The following is an 18979-nucleotide window of genomic DNA, read 5'->3' on the forward strand; positions in this document are numbered from 1 at the left end:
ATATTGAGATAGATATGCTACCGAATATTTTTTTAGATTATTTATTTTCTATGATTTCCTTTGCACATATCACATGTATTCATCTATACAATAACTATTCATTTAAGATTCTTTAATTCGACGTTACGTGATTTTAATTAAAATTTCAAATCGTGACAACTCTTTTAAAATATTGATAGTTATTCTCAGGACAATATATAATAATCATTAATGAAGTATTTCAATCTCAATAAATACGGAGTATTTTTTAGGTTCTGCAAACCTTTATCATCCATACAACTCTTAACAAATCAACTTAGTCCAATTCACTAGACAATACAATATCACCATTATGATGTGATGTTTATCCTATTTTATATTATTTCATTTTTCTAACTTTTTACCTATACCATGATTTTTTTTATTTAACTTTTTGTTGATTAAATCGCAAAAAAAAAAAGTCACTATTTTCCAGATTTTTATAGTATTCGTGTTACATGTGTAGAAAAAAGTAATTGCAATTATATTATAGTCGTGAAACGTGGATGAATTAAAACACACTTTCAATAATATTTTGTCGGCAATGCATTTTAGACATTTGATGTGTGTGTGGGACAGTGAAAGAGCAAATTAATAGTCACTTTCGTGCAGAGCATTAGTCATAACAATGAGTGGGAACATCCCAAATTTAATTGCCTTAATTAGTTTTCATATGTATTTCAAATTTGTTAAATAAATCTTGCTGTAGTTAAGTGTTAGTGTTACTTGTTAGAACCGGGTACACGATCGAGATATTACAAAATATTTATTTTGAGAAATTACAATTCAAAATAATTGAAAATATTACAAAGTAAATAATTTGAGAAATTACAACTCAAATAATTCGATACAACTGAAATACATTGTATAAATAAATTATACGTATAAACAAAGTCGAGTCGAGATGAATCTCTTCCCGCAAGAAGATTATCGCCCCGGTAGTGCTCTTCGGTTTGGCGTATCTTCCCCAAAGGTAAAACGACTACGTCTCGTCGGATGTAGCACCACAATCCGGCGAGCTCCGGCGAACTTAATAGGATCAAGAACTGAGCACAAGTGTTTGCAGAGAGTGTGAGTGTAAATGGCAGAATGCAGAAATTTGTTGGTGTTCGTGGGTTGTTTCTGCATGCTCTCCACAAGCCTATTTATAGACATGTGGTAAGTATGAATTCAATACATTGAATTCCACTCCGACGGCTGGAAGGTTGAAGATGTGGCCGGTGGCAGCAACCATTGAAGAAACTCAGTTGCAAAAATGAAGTTGCCAAGCAGAAGTCGTAGCTGGCGTGCTTCTGCTGCTGCTTCTTCTTCTGCTGATGTGGGCTGGTGCTGGGCTTGGGAATTAAACTGTTTTGGGCCAATAATAAATTCTGTTGGGCCAATAAATAAAAAGCCCAGTGGAGTTGGTCCAAAAAATAGTTTGGGCCCCAAACACCACCCCAAAGCACCAATTGCCAAGATCCAAGTCCTTGGCCGCGGCCCGTACCCGACCCGCCCGTCCGGCGGCGGCGGCTGCGACGTCGTCGTCCGTCCGTCCATCCGATCGATCGTCGGCGGCGGCGCGCGTGTGTGTGTGCGCGCGAGGCTAGTACTTAGATCAAGCCCACTAGCAAGCCCACAAGTCAATTTATCAACTCCATGTGCTTTGCTATTCTTATACATGAAAAACATCTCTATGTTTTCCAATGTGGGATAACATAACAAATGTTAATTTCCCTCTTCAACATCCAAACTTTGACATACAATATCTCACTCATCGGAAATCGGTTTTGAGACTTCAAGTATATCACGTTGATCTACTCGAGATGTAGATTAACATACAATCATTATTTTAATTAAATAATAAATATTTAATTAAATAATAATTTCCAGATATGGCATTAAAACCATATTTCCAACAAATCCCCCACATGAGTGAGAAAACAGTATGCGAAAGTATGCAAACACTTAGCTCAGTCCTCTTAAGATACAACATTGCATTTGGAGAGGTAGCTTGTGGCTTTGAACCTGCCATAGTCAATATTATCGAGTATACCGGCGGCCTAGTGGATTGTGTTCCTTGAACTAGTCCTCCTCGGTGTATACTAAGTCAACAATATTGACACAATATTGCTTCAATCCTTATTCGTTCTCACGTTTGTGTCCATTACAGGCCTTGGAACACCTCTTTGGATTCATAAGTGTTTCAATCGAAGCGGCCGCACTTCACACTTACATAGGTAACTCTTAACTCAAGTATCCTGCTATACTTGTCCTCTTCGAGGAGTTCTAGAGTCATTAAAAGTCAAAGACTTAACCTCACCACGTGCAGGTTTCCGAACACTCACTGTTCTACAAGGAATAGGCAATTCGAGTGTTCAACACACGGATTTTCATAGCTTAGTTGTCCCATTGAACCAAGTTCTTGGGATCCTCCAGTCATCATGGTTGGGTTGCCACTATGATTATCCTTAATTTGTGGACTTCAAACCCATTCCCCCTAACAGTTTATACATCTGATCTCGATGGATACTTTTTGTCAAAGGATCCGCTATGTTATCAATTGATCTTATATAATCAATTGAGATAACTCCACTAGTGATCAAATGTCTCACGGTATTATGACGTCGACGAATATGTCTCGACTTACCGTTATACAAATGGTTTTGTGCTCGTCCGATAGCAGCTTGACTATCACAATGAATTATCACGGACGACACAGGTTTCGACCAACATGGAATATCCTCGAGGAAATTTTTAAGCCACTCGGCCTCTTCACCAGCTTTATCCAAAGCTATGAATTCTGATTCCATGGTCGATCTAGCAATACATGTTTGCTTCTTAGATTTCCAAGACACAGCACCACCCCCCACAGTGAATACATAACCGCTCGTTGAAAACGAGTCTTTGGCATCAGATATCCAATTTGCATCACAGTACCCTTCAAGTACAGAGGGTTCCCTAGTATAATGAATCGCATAGTTTTGAGTATATTTCAAATATCTCAAAACTCTTTCAAGAGCTTTCCAATGTTCATTACTAGGGTTAGCTGTAAAGCTGCCCAACTTGTTGACCGAGCATGCTATATCGGGACGAGTGCAATTTGTTAGATACAACAAGCTCCCAATAATCTTCGCATATTCTATCGCGTCAACAGGTTCTCCCTTGTGTACACTCAAATGCACACTAGGTTCCCATGGTGTCTTAGCTATTGGCTTGTCAAAAGCGTTGAATTTCTTTAACACTTTCTCAACGTAGTGAGATTGTGTTATAGTAATACCATCAGGTCTTCTTAGAATTTTAATTCCAAGGATAACATCAGCTAAGCCCATATCTTTCATGCTAAAATTTTTACTTAGCATGCCTTTGGTTTCTTGAATCACTCGGGAATTACTTCCCATAATGAGCATGTCATCTACATAAAGACAAACAATAACATATCCGTTATTAGAATTCTTAATGTAGACACATTTATCGCACTCATTGATTCTGAATCCATTTGACAACATTACACTGTCAAATTTTAAATGCCATTGAAGCGGTGCTTGCTTCAACCCATATAAAGACCTTTGAAGTTTGCATACTTTGTGCTCTTGCCCAGGTACTACAAACCCTTCAGGTTGCTTCATATATATTTCATCTTCCAACTCGCCATACAAGAACGCAGTTTTCACATCCATTTGGTGAATCTCGAGATTGTGCAAGGCAGCAATAGCGAGAAGCATCCGAATAGATGTTAGTCTGGTCACAGGTGAATAGGTATCGAAGAAATCGTACCCTTCTTTCTGCCTGAAACCTTGAACGACAAGTCGGGCTTTGTACTTATCTATAGTACCATCAGATTTGTACTTCTTCTTTAGGATCCATTTGCATCCTAGAGCTTTACTTCCAGGTGGTAGATCCACTAACACCCAAGTATGATTCTGCATAATGGAATCAATCTCAATATCGATGGCTTCTTTCCAGAGAGCTGCATCTGAGCCAGACATAGCTTCTTTAATCGTCACCGGTTCGCCATCTAACATCAAGACAACATAATCCGGTCCATAGACATTAGCTTTTCTAACTCGTTCCCCACGTCTCGGTTCTACATCCATAGGTTTAGACCTTGGTCTTTTCCTATTAGGTGGTACATGATTAGAACCCGTGGCATCATCTACTTGAGTAGAATTACTAGCTACTTCCATAGGTTTAGAACCTGTAGCATCACCATCAACTCCATCATTAGAGTTCGATGTACCTTTATCCTTGTTAGGATAGATATTTTCAAAGAATATAGCATTCCTTGATTCTATCGTTGTCCCAACATGTATATCAGGTATCTCCGATCTGTGCACTATAAAACGATAGGCACTGCTATTAAGTGCATGACCAATGAAGATACAATCTACCGTTTTAGGTCCTATTGTAACTTGCTTTGGTAAAGGCACTTCTACCTTGGCTAAACACCCCCACACTTTGAGGTATTTATACGAAGGTTTCCTTCCTTTCCATAGCTCATAGGGAGTTACATCTTTCCCTTTGAGTGGAATCTTGTTCAAGATATAGTTGGCCGTTAAGACAGCTTCCCCCCACATGTTCTGGGGTAATCCTGAACTAATCAACAAGGCATTCATCATCTCCTTAAGAGTTCGATTCTTGCGTTCAGCAACGCCGTTAGATTGTGGTGAATAAGGAGCCGTCGTTTGATGGATTATACCACTTTCGTTGCATAATTCAGTAAACGGAGCTACATATTCTCCACCTCTATCACTTCGAACCATCTTAATTCGACATCCAAGTTGATTCTCGGCTTCATTTTTGAAGTTTCTAAAAGCTTCAATAGCCTCATCTTTACTTTTCAATAAGTAAAGGTAACAATACTTTGTGCAATCGTCTATAAAGGTGATAAAGTACTTCTTGCCACCTCTAGTTTGCACGAACTTTAAATCACAAACATCGGTGTGAATAAGTTCCAATGGTTGAGTGCTCCTTTTTACCGATTTAAACGGTAACTTAGCCATTTTGGCTTCAACACAAACTTCACATTTTTCTTGTGAGTTGTATTCATCAACTTTTAGTAAATTCATTTTTACTAATCTCTTTATAGCATTTAGATTAACATGTCCAAGTCTACAATGCCATAAATCAGAACACTCAATCAAGTAAGCAGAAGAAGTTGATGCATCTTTATTGATTTTAGCCTTGGCAGGCTTACAAGCTCTTACACCAAGTTTGAAAAGTCCTTCGGAGGCATAGCCTTTCCCTAGGAACTTTCCCCACTTGCGTATTACAACATAGTCAGATTTGAAAAACAATTCAAAATCCTTATTCGTAAGCCTAGAGCCCGAAATTAAATTCTTTCGGACAGTTGGAACGTGTAATACGTCTTTCAATGTGATCTCCACGCCCGACGTGAGTTGAAGAATCACATCTCCCATGCCAAGGACTTGGGATGTCCGTTCGCTAGCCTCCATTATCGTTTTGTTTTCCACTTCTTTGTAGTTGTGGAACAACTCACGATTTATGCATATATGGACGGTAGCGCCGGTGTCCACGAACCAAGCGTTCGGGTTGTCCACATGATTCACCTCGGAGATCATGGCAGCAAAGTCATCGTGGTTCCAATCGTCGAAGTCCTTCTCGACGTTGTTCACGTTGCCATTTGCTTTCTTCCGCTTTGGCTTGCGGCAATCCTTAGCCATGTGACCTTTTTTGTCACAATTATAACATACACCATCAAACTTTGATGGTTGATGTCCGCCTTGCTTCCCTTTACCCTTATTATTAGGGTTAGGGCGACCACGTTTGTTGGAGGGACCGCCTTTCTCGGCGAGATTGGCCTTTGCCTCCATCGGAGCTTTTCCCTTTTGATCACGACTTCTCACGTGATCCTCCATTTGAAGCTTGGATAACAATATCGGCACGGACATCTCCGAGCGCTCATGCTTCAAAAGGTTTTGAAATTTCCTCCAACTAGGAGGTAATTTCTCTATGATGATTGCAACGAGCAATGCATCCGCCAAGGGCATCCCTTCGGCTTGAACCTCATGTGAAAGATTTTGGAACTCTTCCACTTGGTCCATCAATGGTCGGGAGTCAACCATTTTATATTCCAACCATTTGGCAACGACATACTTGGTAGTATTCGCCTTGTCCACTTGATACTTTAGATCAAGGGCCTCCCACAATTGTTTCGCGGTTTCATGAACCTTGAAAACACGGTAGAGCCGTTCGTCCAGAGACATGAGAACGGTGTTACGGCACAAGTAGTCGCCGCGACACCAGTTCAAATATCCGACATGAATTTCTTGGCTTGTCTCCCCTTCCCCTTCACTCGGGGTTGGAGGTTTATCCTCCATTAAGAATCCGGCAAACCCCACGGTTGTGAGGTAGAATAGCATCTTCTCTTGCCAATATTTGAAGTTCTTGCCTGAGAACGTTGATGGTTTCTCGGCAAGACCAATAGTTCTAGATGTTGACGAAGAAGCCCCCGTTGATGCAAACGAGGAAAATATTGACGACGTGGTTGAACCGATGGTTGCAGAGGTGGTGGAGCCATCCATATTTACGTCGGTGTGAGCCATTTCTCGAACGTGTATCAACGGCAGAGAAATAATCTTCTTGCGATTGTTAGAACCGGGTACACGATCGAGATATTACAAAATATTTATTTTGAGAAATTACAACTCAAAATAATTGAAAATATTACAAAGTAAATAATTTGAGAAATTACAACTCAAATAATTCGATACAACTGAAATACATTGTATAAATAAATTATACGTATAAACAAAGTCGAGTCGAGATGAATCTCTTCCCGCAAGAAGATTATCGCCCCGGTAGTGCTCTTCGGTTTGGCGTATCTTCCCCAAAGGTAAAACGACTACGTCTCGTCGGATGTAGCACCACAATCCGGCGAGCTCCGGCGAACTTAATAGGATCAAGAACTGAGCACAAGTGTTTGCAGAGAGTGTGAGTGTAAATGGCAGAATGCAGAAATTTGTTGGTGTTCGTGGGTTGTTTCTGCATGCTCTCCACAAGCCTATTTATAGACATGTGGTAAGTATGAATTCAATACATTGAATTCCACTCCGACGGCTGGAAGGTTGAAGATGTGGCCGGTGGCAGCAGCCATTGAAGAAACTCAGTTGCAAAATGGTGCTGGGCTTGGGAATTAAACTGTTTTGGGCCAATAATAAATTCTGTTGGGCCAATAAATAAAAAGCCCAGTGGAGTTGGTCCAAAAAATAGTTTGGGCCCCAAACACCACCCCAAAGATCCAAGTCCTTGGCCGCGGCCCGTACCCGACCCGCCCGTCCGGCGGCGGCGGCCGTCCGATCGATCGGCGGCGGCGCGCGTGTGTGTGTGCGCGCGAGGCTAGTACTTAGATCAAGCCCACTAGCAAGCCCACAAGTCAATTTATCAACTCCATGTGCTTTGCTATTCTTATACATGAAAAACATCTCTATGTTTTCCAATGTGGGATAACATAACAAATGTTAATTTCCCTCTTCAACATCCAAACTTTGACATACAATATCTCACTCATCGGAAATCGGTTTTGAGACTTCAAGTATATCACGTTGATCTACTCGAGATGTAGATTAACATACAATCATTATTTTAATTAAATAATAAATATTTAATTAAATAATAATTTCCAGATATGGCATTAAAACCATATTTCCAACATTACTGTCAATCCGTAGTATCTCATTTTCCAAGCCAAAATTCTAAATAGTTAAATTAACATGGAAATTTTAATATAAGCGCCATTGTGATTAATTCTCGATTTCCCTTCCCTAAGTTAAAATGACAACAAAGAATCTTATCAGATTTTCATTAATGATGTGGACTTATAATATCCAATAATTTTAAATTAAGTTTCAATTGTATACAATTTTATCAATTTTGATATTCGATCAATTAATTTCATTAGTTTCATTGAAATAAATCTGATATTCCTATAAAAGAATAAATGTTACTAAACCGCAAGTACTCTTCTACAATTTTTTTACTTAATTAAAATATATATGCACATATTGGAACATAATATCATGAAATTACAGTCCCCAAGGGGACACCAAGCGGTGCGACCTTCTGTGTGTGAACAGTGAGGTCCCGGGTTCAAACCCCACTGCTCCCCCTCCCCAACTCCCCCAAGTCAAAAAAAAAAAAAAATATATCATGAAATTACACAAAATTTATTCTTTTTTCTACAGTAATTTATTCCTTCATCCATTGATATTCACTTGTGCAACTTCCATTGGTTTTGGTTCTGGTTCTTCACCCTTGCCCCCCGCATCTGTATTCAAAACATCACTTTTTCCTGCATACAATTTTTTTTCTAAAAAAAAAAATCTCAGATTTGAAGTTTAATTTTAAATTCGATGACTACAATTATAACTTATAAGGTATCAAAATTTAAAAATACTAAAACAAATAATGATGTGGTATATAAATATAGAAGATTTAAGGAAAATATAATAAAATGTATACCGTTTTTGGAATGCTTATCTTCTTCGGATGATTCCTCAACGATAAAGGAGCAACAAGCAAAGTTTTTAGTGGACTTTTTACTATCTTTCTTGGCTTTAAACTTAGAGAAAGCCATGAAATTTACATTGCTTCCTTTCTTACCATCGCAAGACATGATTGCTAAATCTTTATTTTCCTGTAAATATATTGCTAGAGTTCACTAAAAAAAATCGTCAAAGTCTGCAACATGTAGGTAGAAAAATATACGTCTAAAGAGAGGTATAAAAATATAGGAATTCTAGTTAATGTTTATATACTCTATAAAAAAAGTTAATCTTAAATATGGATATTGGAAAGAATATTACTAAATCTTTTTCATTCAATATTCTTCACGAGAACAAGATAATAATTGTGAAATATATGGTCGACAGAATAAACGAGCCATTAAAAATAAGTGTTAATAGGGGAATCTACCCACTTCCATAATATGTCTATGAAAAATACTCACCCCCTAGTAAGGGGGTGGGTACTTTTAATTCCACCCCATAAAATATTAGCACCATTAAATTGGTGTTAGATTCATCTTTCCATTTCATCTAATTTAGAATAGACCATAAATAAATGGGCCGCTATTGGGCTGATAATTCAAAGGGAAGGCCCACTAAGAGAATAGGTAATAGATTTCGAAATTATTATAGTTATTAGTTAATGTCGAATCGATCTCATAAACTTTCTTGCATTTTATGTCAAAAACATTTATTAATTTCTGTCTTGTCCTAAGATTGCTAAATCCATCTTTAATCTCGATATCCTTATCTCATGGTTAAATCTTTAAATACTAAGGCGTGATAAAATATTGTTATTAACTATGCATTGAATTTGATCAATACAAAAATAAAAATTGACAAAATGATAGTTGAAGCGAGAACTAGACTATTTATGTGTGGTGGTATTAAATTGTTAATCCGCCATTCCTGAGATGGTTTGAGTAGAAATCAACATTTTTCATATTCGAAACTAAAATGTAACGCACTAAAGTAAATTGTAGTACATGGGTTTCCATATTCATCACATTCGATGGCTATTATGTTTATGAAGTCCATTTCTTTTTTTTATTAATGCAGTTTATGAAGTCCATTCCATTCATTGATTACTTATTCATTCGAAATCATATAAAAATAAATAAATATCCTAAAATTATTTACTCATGAAAACTTATATTCCAAATCTCTTACTTATTACCATCAATTCCATATCCCCATCATATGAAAATGATTTACTAAACATATTAATGTCTAATTTCCAACTTATTTCATAATTAATATTGTAAAATGATTGTAGCCATAGGTGATGAACGTATATGGTACAAGTAACTAGGACACGAAATGTAACTACTCACACCTAAATTTAGTCGATTTCAGGTATTCAAATTTGTATTTGGGGAGATATTTTGGTTACTTGTACAATCATCCACGAGTTGATTACATAAGTTATCGTAATATAGCCAAAAAAAACATCACTTATTTATTTCGAATTATCCACCTCTTTAGACTTAAAAATCAAACACTAAAATTTCTAGAATCAATTATCGAATATCATTCTTAAATCGCACTTCACATCAACAAATCTCAAAATTCACAATAATTTTCACTTTCCGAAACTCACAATTCAAGTTTTCTTTAAGCATTACAATTCACATTAATTATAAACTAGTACACTTTTATTTAATTTAATTAATATTTAATAGGTAGTTAAATCTATAATAGTTATACCTGTTGGTTAACGTAGCTGATAATAATTCATTAAAATTTCACTCTTGACAAATGCGATTAGCCCATATCCCCATAACTAACTACCTAAACCCAAATAACCAATAGTTATAGCCTAACGCTTAATTATGGCTGAGACAGAATCTAAGCTGAATTAGGCACAGATACATTATTCAAAGAGTGGCCAGTGTGAATGCATTTATTTAATAAATAAATATACGTCATATCAACACTGATGGTTGCACGTGGACTAATAAAACACAACATTAAATAACGAATTTGTGAGTTGCGAAGAAGATGCAGAATTAATTAATACCATTCTGCAAAAAAAATTGTTTATCAAACGCGCCAGCATATGATAAATTCGAAATGCAAGAAAACAAAGCCTAACTTGTAATAAGGAAATGGGAAATTTTACAAAAAACAAAAATAAAATTATCACCATGATTCTTTTTTCTCAACAGAAAATGCAAGAATTCATCGATCCCATCACTAAAAACAATATTCCAAACCACAAATCTCACCATGATTCATTTGATCACAGGGATTCAACTAGACAGCACAATAAATTTCCCAAAAAATTGTCTCCAAAAACCAAAAAATTAATGAGAAATGAATCGATTAGCCATATTTCCATTGGCTGATGATTTCATTTCTGCTGCCTATGCCCATCAAAAGGCCTAAACCAGAATTAATCCATCTTTGGGCTGCTTCTCATTCATCCAGCCACATACACGAATTCACACTCTGATTTCCAATGCATAATATATATACATGCAATTTCTTTTATCTTTTTTTTTTCTTCTTCTTCTAAAGTTAATGATAATAATCCTATAAAAATGAGTTGTAAAATTAAGAAGTAAGAGTGCAGGTTCTGGGCTTGTTCTTGTCCAAAATAGACCACATAACCTGCACATCCTCGTACGCACAAGCCATGACTTCCCCTTGCAAATCCATGATACACTTTTCTTGTCTCCCTGCAAACGTTACACAATGATGGATTCATTAGCAAACAAACGAGTAACAGCAATGGTATGTTGTGGTTTGGGGTTTGTGGGGCAAGTACATATATAGTATAGGCGAATAGGAAGGAAACAAAAAAAGAAGATGGAAGTACCTTGTTGGGACTTCTTGTCTCGAGGTTGGTTTTGGTTGAAGAAAGTACAAGCTTTTCTGAAAGGAGAAGTGATTGTTCGAACCCAGGAAGCCATTTTGGCTCTTCACCTCACGTTTTGGTGGGCTTTATATAAGAGGGTAAACTATAAGTATGCAGTGTGTAGCTCCAAGGCAAGGCAAGATCCGTAACATAAGCTGTGGGTTAATCATCATCTAATAATCAACCAATAATATATAAACCTACACAATTATGCGTAGCTGCAGCTTTGCACATGCCGCACGCTTCCCAAATGCCCCAACCATGCATGTGAACTGCCCCATACTTTGCTTTCTCTAAACGAGACGCCTTGTCATTTGTCAACCCGCCCCTAATTAGCTTCTCCTCTATCTACGCATCTACTATTCAAGCCCAGGATTATTCTTCAAAATATAACTCCACTTTTGATCTTATAGTCTGAATTTATAGCCATAGTCAAAATTTCCCGTCAATTGAGACTAAGTTTTTGTACATCATCCGATCCAGTTCAGGCCACCTAACTTTGTACTTTGATCTAACATCTAATCGGAAATGTGACTCCGTGTAATAAATTGAACAATGAAAATGAATACATGCTAGATTTATTTGAGCTGAAAATCATTGTAAAGTCAAATTTTGGACCACTTTTAAAATAAGGTTTTATCGGGTGTATGTAACATAAATTATACCCTAGGCTGGATTAGGGCCTCGAGGTGGGTGAAGGACATGCAGGGGAATGGAGCCAATGGGAGAGCATCAAGAGTACATTATCTAGAGGGATTGATTTAGAGCTTTTAAGTTATGTATGTGGATCAAAATTTCAGGACAAAAATTTAATCATAAACCGTACGAAGACACCATATATGTCTGCTAGTACTGTATAGAATCTATTTATAAGACTGCTGTAAACAGATCATAGTCCCAATCTTGACAACTCCTTTATTGTGGCGTTGTTATGATAATTAAATTCTAAATTTGCCAACAGCGATTCTGTTAAATTTTGATAGTATTCTTATATATTTGAACTTAGATTAGTAATTTAATATATAAATTTAAGATTTATGGGATAAATTGTTGTTGCGAGTAGAAAATGTAGATGGGATCCGAATATTGCACATTGAAAGCTGAAAATAATACAAGTTGGGATGCACATGAGGATTCTATCTAGAGCACATGGCGGGAGTGATAATGCCCTAAACATGTCGGGCCTGCACAAAAAGATTCATCACATGGACGGTTTCATTTCTTTCACCCCAACTCTCCCTCACAAAAACAAAACTGCCACAAACTGAAAAACTAACCCAGGATATATCCGTTCAACCATTTCGGTTAAAACAAATCTACTTTCCATAAAAAGGAATCCAACTCAATGTACTTTTCATCGTTATTCCATTCCCCTTCCATTATTTATTATACTACCTTCTTCGAGGCCTCAATGAGGCAATCACCAAGTTTTTATTTTACCAAGTCTTGATCGATTTCCCATGTATATATTACAAGAAACCAGCAAACCCAAACTATGAACTCCAACGGCATATCATACTACAATACTATAGAATAGAATAAACGGAAAATGGCACAACTTTAATAATAGAAAGAAAAAAATACAAACTAGAGCTTCACATGTACGAAAATGGTTGTCACGACACTCTCCCTTACTCTCTTTGGCTATTACTGAACAGCAGCGCAGAAAGAAAACCAACAAAGCAAACAACTTAGGAATTTCCAAATGTTCATAGTTAATGAAACAAGGGAAACACATAGGTAGGGGATGAGTTGCAGAGTGGGCTCCTCTGCTTAGTCTTCGAGGACTTCTTCTTCTTCATCCTCGTACTCACCTTCATCGTCAGCAGTGGCTTCCTGGTACTGCTGGTACTCGGAGACGAGGTCGTTCATGTTGCTCTCAGCTTCGGTGAACTCCATCTCGTCCATGCCTTCGCCTGTGTACCAGTGCAAGAAAGCCTTTCTTCTGAACATAGCGGTGAACTGCTCGCTCACTCTCCTGAACATTTCTTGGATGGAGGTCGAGTTTCCAATGAACGTGGATGCCATCGAGAGGCCTCTTGGTGGGATGTCGCAGACACTTGATTTCACGTTGTTAGGGATCCACTCGACGAAGTAGGAAGAGTTCTTGTTTTGGACATTGATCATCTGCTCGTCCACTTCCTTGGTGCTCATTTTGCCCCTGAACATGGCTGAGGCAGTGAGGTAACGTCCATGGCGTGGATCAGCTGCGCACATCATGTTCTTGGAATCCCACATTTGTTGGGTGAGCTCAGGAACAGTGAGAGCGCGGTATTGCTGGGAACCACGGGATGTTAGGGGGGCAAATCCGACCATGAAAAAGTGCAAGCGGGGGAATGGAATCAAGTTGACAGCAAGCTTTCGCAGGTCAGAGTTGAGCTGACCCGGGAAGCGGAGGCAGCATGTAACTCCACTCATGGTCGCCGAGATTAAGTGGTTTAGATCACCAACTGTACCAAGAAGACATGGGAAAGATGTGAGCAAGAATTTTTGGTGTTCTTGAGGACTAAAATCTAGGCGTAGCTACTTAACCAAAATAGCAACAATTATCACATCAGTGCATGCGTAGCATACATAAACAGAGACATGTAAGTGTGAAACATAAAGGATTCAGCAAAATAATGCACTTCATGAGGTAGGGAAATCATCATAATACAAGATGTCTGTTCACGGTTAATGCATAACAAGCATCAAATCAAAGATATGGTAATACTGCTCGAACTAACATCAAGATACCTAGCACACTAGTTGTACAAAAATCAATGCCATTACACATAATTACAATCACCCATGCACTTCATAAGTGTAATATATAGATAGCCAACTAGAGCTGCAAAAAGATTTTTAAGGTAAAATTAGAAGGAAAGTTGTTTTCTCCTCCTGAATGGGATTAGAATCAGAAAAATCAACAGGCAAAAAACCAAACAAATGCATCAGGTCAGGAGGAAAATGCATAAAAGATGCGTGCAAAACCAGTAAATATACTCACAGCTAGGAGTGGTGAGCTTCAGTGTCCTGAAACAAATATCATACAGAGCTTCGTTGTCAAGAACCATGCATTCATCTGCATTCTCTACAAGCTGATGCACTGAGAGTGTAGCATTATAAGGCTCGACCACTGTATCTGAGACCTTAGGAGAAGGGAACACAGAGAAAGTAAGCATCATCCGATCAGGGTATTCTTCCCTGATCTTTGAGATCAACAGGGTACCCATTCCAGAACCAGTTCCCCCACCAAGAGAGTGGCAAACTTGAAAACCTACAAAAATAAAGCAAAAAACTCAGACAATCGGCCAATCATGTTCAGAATTAATATATTGCCTATCTAGATGCCCGAATACGATAGCATATCAATCAACAAAGCTTAACCATATAGGAAATCCACATAGTTATGTGAACTAGTGAATAAATTCCATAACTCAATCATGTTTCAAGCTCAAGCAATTTACCTTGAAGGCAGTCACAGTTCTCAGCCTCCTTTCTCACAACATCAAGAACAGAGTCAATCAGCTCAGCACCCTCTGTGTAGTGTCCTTTAGCCCAGTTGTTCCCAGCACCAGACTGACCAAAAACGAAGTTATCAGGCCTGAAGATCTGGCCGTATGGACCAGTGCGGACACTGTCCATGGTTCCAGGTTCCAGATCCATCAGCACTGCACGAGGCACAAACCTACCACAAGATGCTTCATTGTAGTATACATTGACACGCTCCAATTGCAAATCAGATGTCCCAACATATCGTCCAGTTGGATCAATTCCATGCTCATCACAGACCACCTCCCAAAACTTTGAACCAATCTGGTTTCCACATTGCCCACCCTGAACGTGAAGGATTTCTCTCATTTTTCCTGTAAAGGAAAAAAAATAAGGGAGACAAAACAGGATCATGAATAACATTACTGTTTTTTTGCACAAGTGCAAGCTAACAAAATTCAATGCTGTCCTATAAAATATTCAGTAGTGGATACTGAAGAGTTCATATAAATCCAAGGGAAATATCTAGAGTTTCTCCCAATTTCACTATTATTCATGTAACACAATTTCTAAAGCATAAAGATATTTTAACTAGACCATTTCAGACTACAACACGATAAAAATTTACATAATGGAATCATTCATAGCACTACTTAACACATACCGAGTCATAGACTCAAGAGCCAAAACACAGAGCAACAAACACATAACTAACAGAAACTTATATGAATCATGTTCAATTATTCACAGGTGCAACTATAAACAACTGAATCACTCTTAACAGATCTTGCAGAGCATAAAAAACGACGCATAATTAGACCTAGGCGAGTAATAATCCTCAAAATTTACCAGATCCGCACATATTCGTGTACACACGTCAAACATTGCAAACTAAAAGCGATCCGAAATAGACAATTGTAGTAACACTAAAGGAACTACTCAAAAAAACGTGAAGCTAATTTTGATCTACCAACATTTTCTCACACCTAAACGTTCCGCCGACAATTTCATGTTCGAGCAGTAAGATTTGAAAAACGTAAAGTCCAATAACGATATACCAGCATTCTCTCATTCAAAAAATTCAAATCCACCAATAATTGTTTATACGAGTGGTAGGATAACTAAAATTTTAGTGCAAAAACCTACTTAGAAATGTTTCCAGAATCTTATACCAGAAGGCAGAGCACGAAAAATACCTGTAAGATAGCGAGACGAAACCCAAAATTCGAGAACAGATCGATCAACAAGAGAGAGGAGAGAGCAAGTGTGAGAGTGAGAAAAAATGTCGAACTAAATGAGGTGTTTTATATTTGAGGAGGCATGATCGACGGTTCATAATGTTTCCCTCCTATTTCCATTGAAATATCAACACCGTAGGATTTAGAGAGTGGACGGTCGAGATTGATTTGGACAGTTAAGAAGAAATACTCGGGTTTAATTTTGAAAGCTCGAGGTAAATTGCTGTGACTGATGTGCCCTTTGATGAAAGACGGAAGTACCCTTTAACTAAGGGAGCCATAATTAATAATTAATTATTGCGGACTACTAATACGATGTTGACTTACATTCTAATTATTTGAATTTGATGATTATTTCTTGCTTCTTCAAAATAATTCAATAACGATAAAAACAAAATATATGTTTGATTGGTTCATCTTTTTCATTTAACTATGCACTTGACATTTTGTAGTTGGTTTGTAAGCATAAATATTAAGACTCGTTGGAATTTAACTCAAGATATGTATTGTAAAATAATAGACGATTGATAGCATATACTTATATTTGGTAGTTAAAATATGAAATGTAGAATAGATGAATGACTTGTTTGATATCCTATATTAAAATCCAAATTAAATGAATAAATTACAGTTATATTATAAATTTAAACACGTAAATATTTTAATATATAAAAAATAATTCCATTATATTTGTTATACTCCTTTCTCAGTTTCTCTCTTCTTTTTCTCCACCTCACCACTGCAACCCTCGCCCCTACTGTATGTTATTTCCTCCAGATTATTTTTGCGACCCTCATCCCATCTCTTTATTTTTTTCTCCACCCTACTGTTGCGACCCCAATCCCAACCCCAACCCCAACTCTATCTTTTTACTCTTCATTGGTCCGTTTCAACCCCAACTCCAACTCCAACTCTTTCTCTCCACTAGGGCTGAGCAAAATCGAACCGAAACTGCTAAACCAAATCAAATCGAATCGAAAATGATAGTTTGGTTCGATTTTTATGTATGAAACGGTGCGCTTCGATTTGGAATAAATAAAAAAAAGAACAATTATGATTTGGGTTAGGTTTTGAAAAAATGGTGCGGTTTTCAACCTGAACCCGCCCGAATTAAATATTATTAATAAATTACTCCATCCGTCCCCAAAATAAGTTCCTCTTTGGGGACGGCACGGGTTTTAAGGAAAAATAGTACTAGTGTATTGATAGTGGAGAAAAATATGTTATAAATAGTATTGGGAGTAGTGAAAAGGTGAAAAAGTATTATAATTAGTATTGGGAGTGGTGAAAAAGTGAAAAGTAAGAATAAATAAAATACTCCCTCCGTCCCACCATTTTAGTCCCCTTCCACTTTTCACACATATTAAGAAAGTGCATTTAATTTTTATATTTTTATCTATTATACCCTTATTTATTATTTTCACACATCATTTTCACATTTAAGTGAAGCATTAAATAAGGTTAATTTAGTAAAAACAATATTTTTATATAGTATTAATTAGAAAAGTGGACTATCTTTTTGGGACATCTCAAAATGGAATAAGGGACTAAAATGGTGGGACGGAGGGAGTATTATTAGTGGTGGGGTAGTTGTCCAAAAATAGAAAGAAAGAAAGAGGAACTTATTTGGGGGACGTCCCAAAATGGAAAAAGATGAACTTATTTCAGGGACGGAGGGAGTATTAAATAAATATTTTTAAGGGTTAATAGCCGGAAAATACACGAACTATTTTGAGATTTGCATATTGCACATGACCTTCAAAATTAGCCCCAGAATACATGACCTTTCAATTTAATCGCAATTTGCACCCGGCGAAAGTTCCGGCCACTCTTATGTTTGACCGGCAATGACGTGGAAAAAATTTTAAACTACGTGGCATTACACTTGGCATTTTTTTACACAGTGGAATGCCACGCGTTCAAAACGACGTCGTTTTGATAGGGAGAAAAAATAAAAAAAATAAAGAAAAATGTCTTCTTCTTCAATCTCCTGCCCCGCCGCCGTTCATCCCCGCCGCTGCGACTTCATCTCCTGCCGCCGCCGCCGTTCATCCCCGCCGCCCATACCCACCTGCACTTCCGCCGCCTTTCCGTCTGCCGTCGCCCGTCCCCACACCCTCCCTTCTATCTTTCTCTCTCTCGCCGTCTCTCCAAGAAGCCGTGGTACTCCACTGAATCCCGATTTGAGGGAAGGTCAGCCTCGCCGCCGCGGCACCTACTCCGACGACGTCTCCACCCCAACCGTGACGTCGAGGCGACCCATATCCTCCTCTTTCTCCGGCGAAATACAGCAAGCTGGCCCCTTCTTCCCTTTTTCTTCTTCGGCGATTTCGCCGGGTCTTCCAAGCCCTAGATCCCCAAAATTTCCACCCCTCTCTTATTTATGTCAATATCCTTTTACTGGGCTTCAATTACTACCCTTTTCTTCTCAATTTCAGCCAAAGAACATGCTTTCCGCTACCTTCCCCAAATTTGGACGAAAATTGCAAACATTCAAAGTCGATCTTGGGAGTAAAACAGCATCAGCTAGCGCACGCCTCTGTATTTCCTCGAAGCGGAACTCAAGATGTTGCTCATCGCCTTCCTCTCGCCGCCGCCGCTGCTGCTCTCCTGAATCGAGCAGCTCTTCGAGTCAGACGACTTGGACTCGCCGCATCGGTTTGGTGGGAGAAGGCTTGATTCAGATCTGAAATTTTGTAGACTTTACAAAACAAAATGGGTAATGGCTCCAGATCTGAAAGGGGGGAGGCAGCGGTTGAACGGCGCTGCTCCCATCGCGGATATGGCCGAGAGAGGGAGCTGTGAGAGACATGAGTTCGACGGCGTCAGGCGTAGCGGCGGCGGCGGTGGTTTGCTGCTCGCTGGAGCAGAGGAGAGAGGGGTCG

At 38.2% G+C, this 18979-nt stretch overlaps 2 protein-coding genes across 2 annotated transcripts; both read right to left on the reverse strand.

Moving 5' to 3' along the window:
* Positions 1–10596: 10596 nt before the first annotated feature.
* On the reverse strand, positions 10597–11724 carry LOC131004055 (uncharacterized). Its single transcript, XM_057930641.1, has 2 exons — positions 11344–11724; positions 10597–11203 (listed from the first exon to the last, which is right to left on the reverse strand). The coding sequence occupies exons 1-2, from the start codon at positions 11435–11437 to the stop codon at positions 11079–11081; spliced, it is 219 nt and encodes a 72-aa protein (XP_057786624.1). The 5' UTR covers positions 11438–11724; the 3' UTR covers positions 10597–11078.
* A 1197-nt stretch (positions 11725–12921) lies between these two features.
* Positions 12922–16308, reverse strand: LOC131003486 (tubulin beta-1 chain). The gene is made up of 4 exons (XM_057929974.1): positions 16053–16308; positions 14832–15230; positions 14372–14641; positions 12922–13832 (listed from the first exon to the last, which is right to left on the reverse strand). Exons 2-4 carry the CDS (start codon positions 15223–15225, stop codon positions 13156–13158), a joined length of 1341 nt encoding a protein of 446 aa, XP_057785957.1. The 5' UTR covers positions 15226–15230; positions 16053–16308; the 3' UTR covers positions 12922–13155.
* Between the last annotated feature and the right edge of the window lie 2671 nt (positions 16309–18979).

This window comes from Salvia miltiorrhiza, chromosome 1 (assembly GCF_028751815.1).
Source record: "Salvia miltiorrhiza cultivar Shanhuang (shh) chromosome 1, IMPLAD_Smil_shh, whole genome shotgun sequence".
NCBI classification, from domain to species: Eukaryota; Viridiplantae; Streptophyta; class Magnoliopsida; order Lamiales; family Lamiaceae; genus Salvia; species Salvia miltiorrhiza.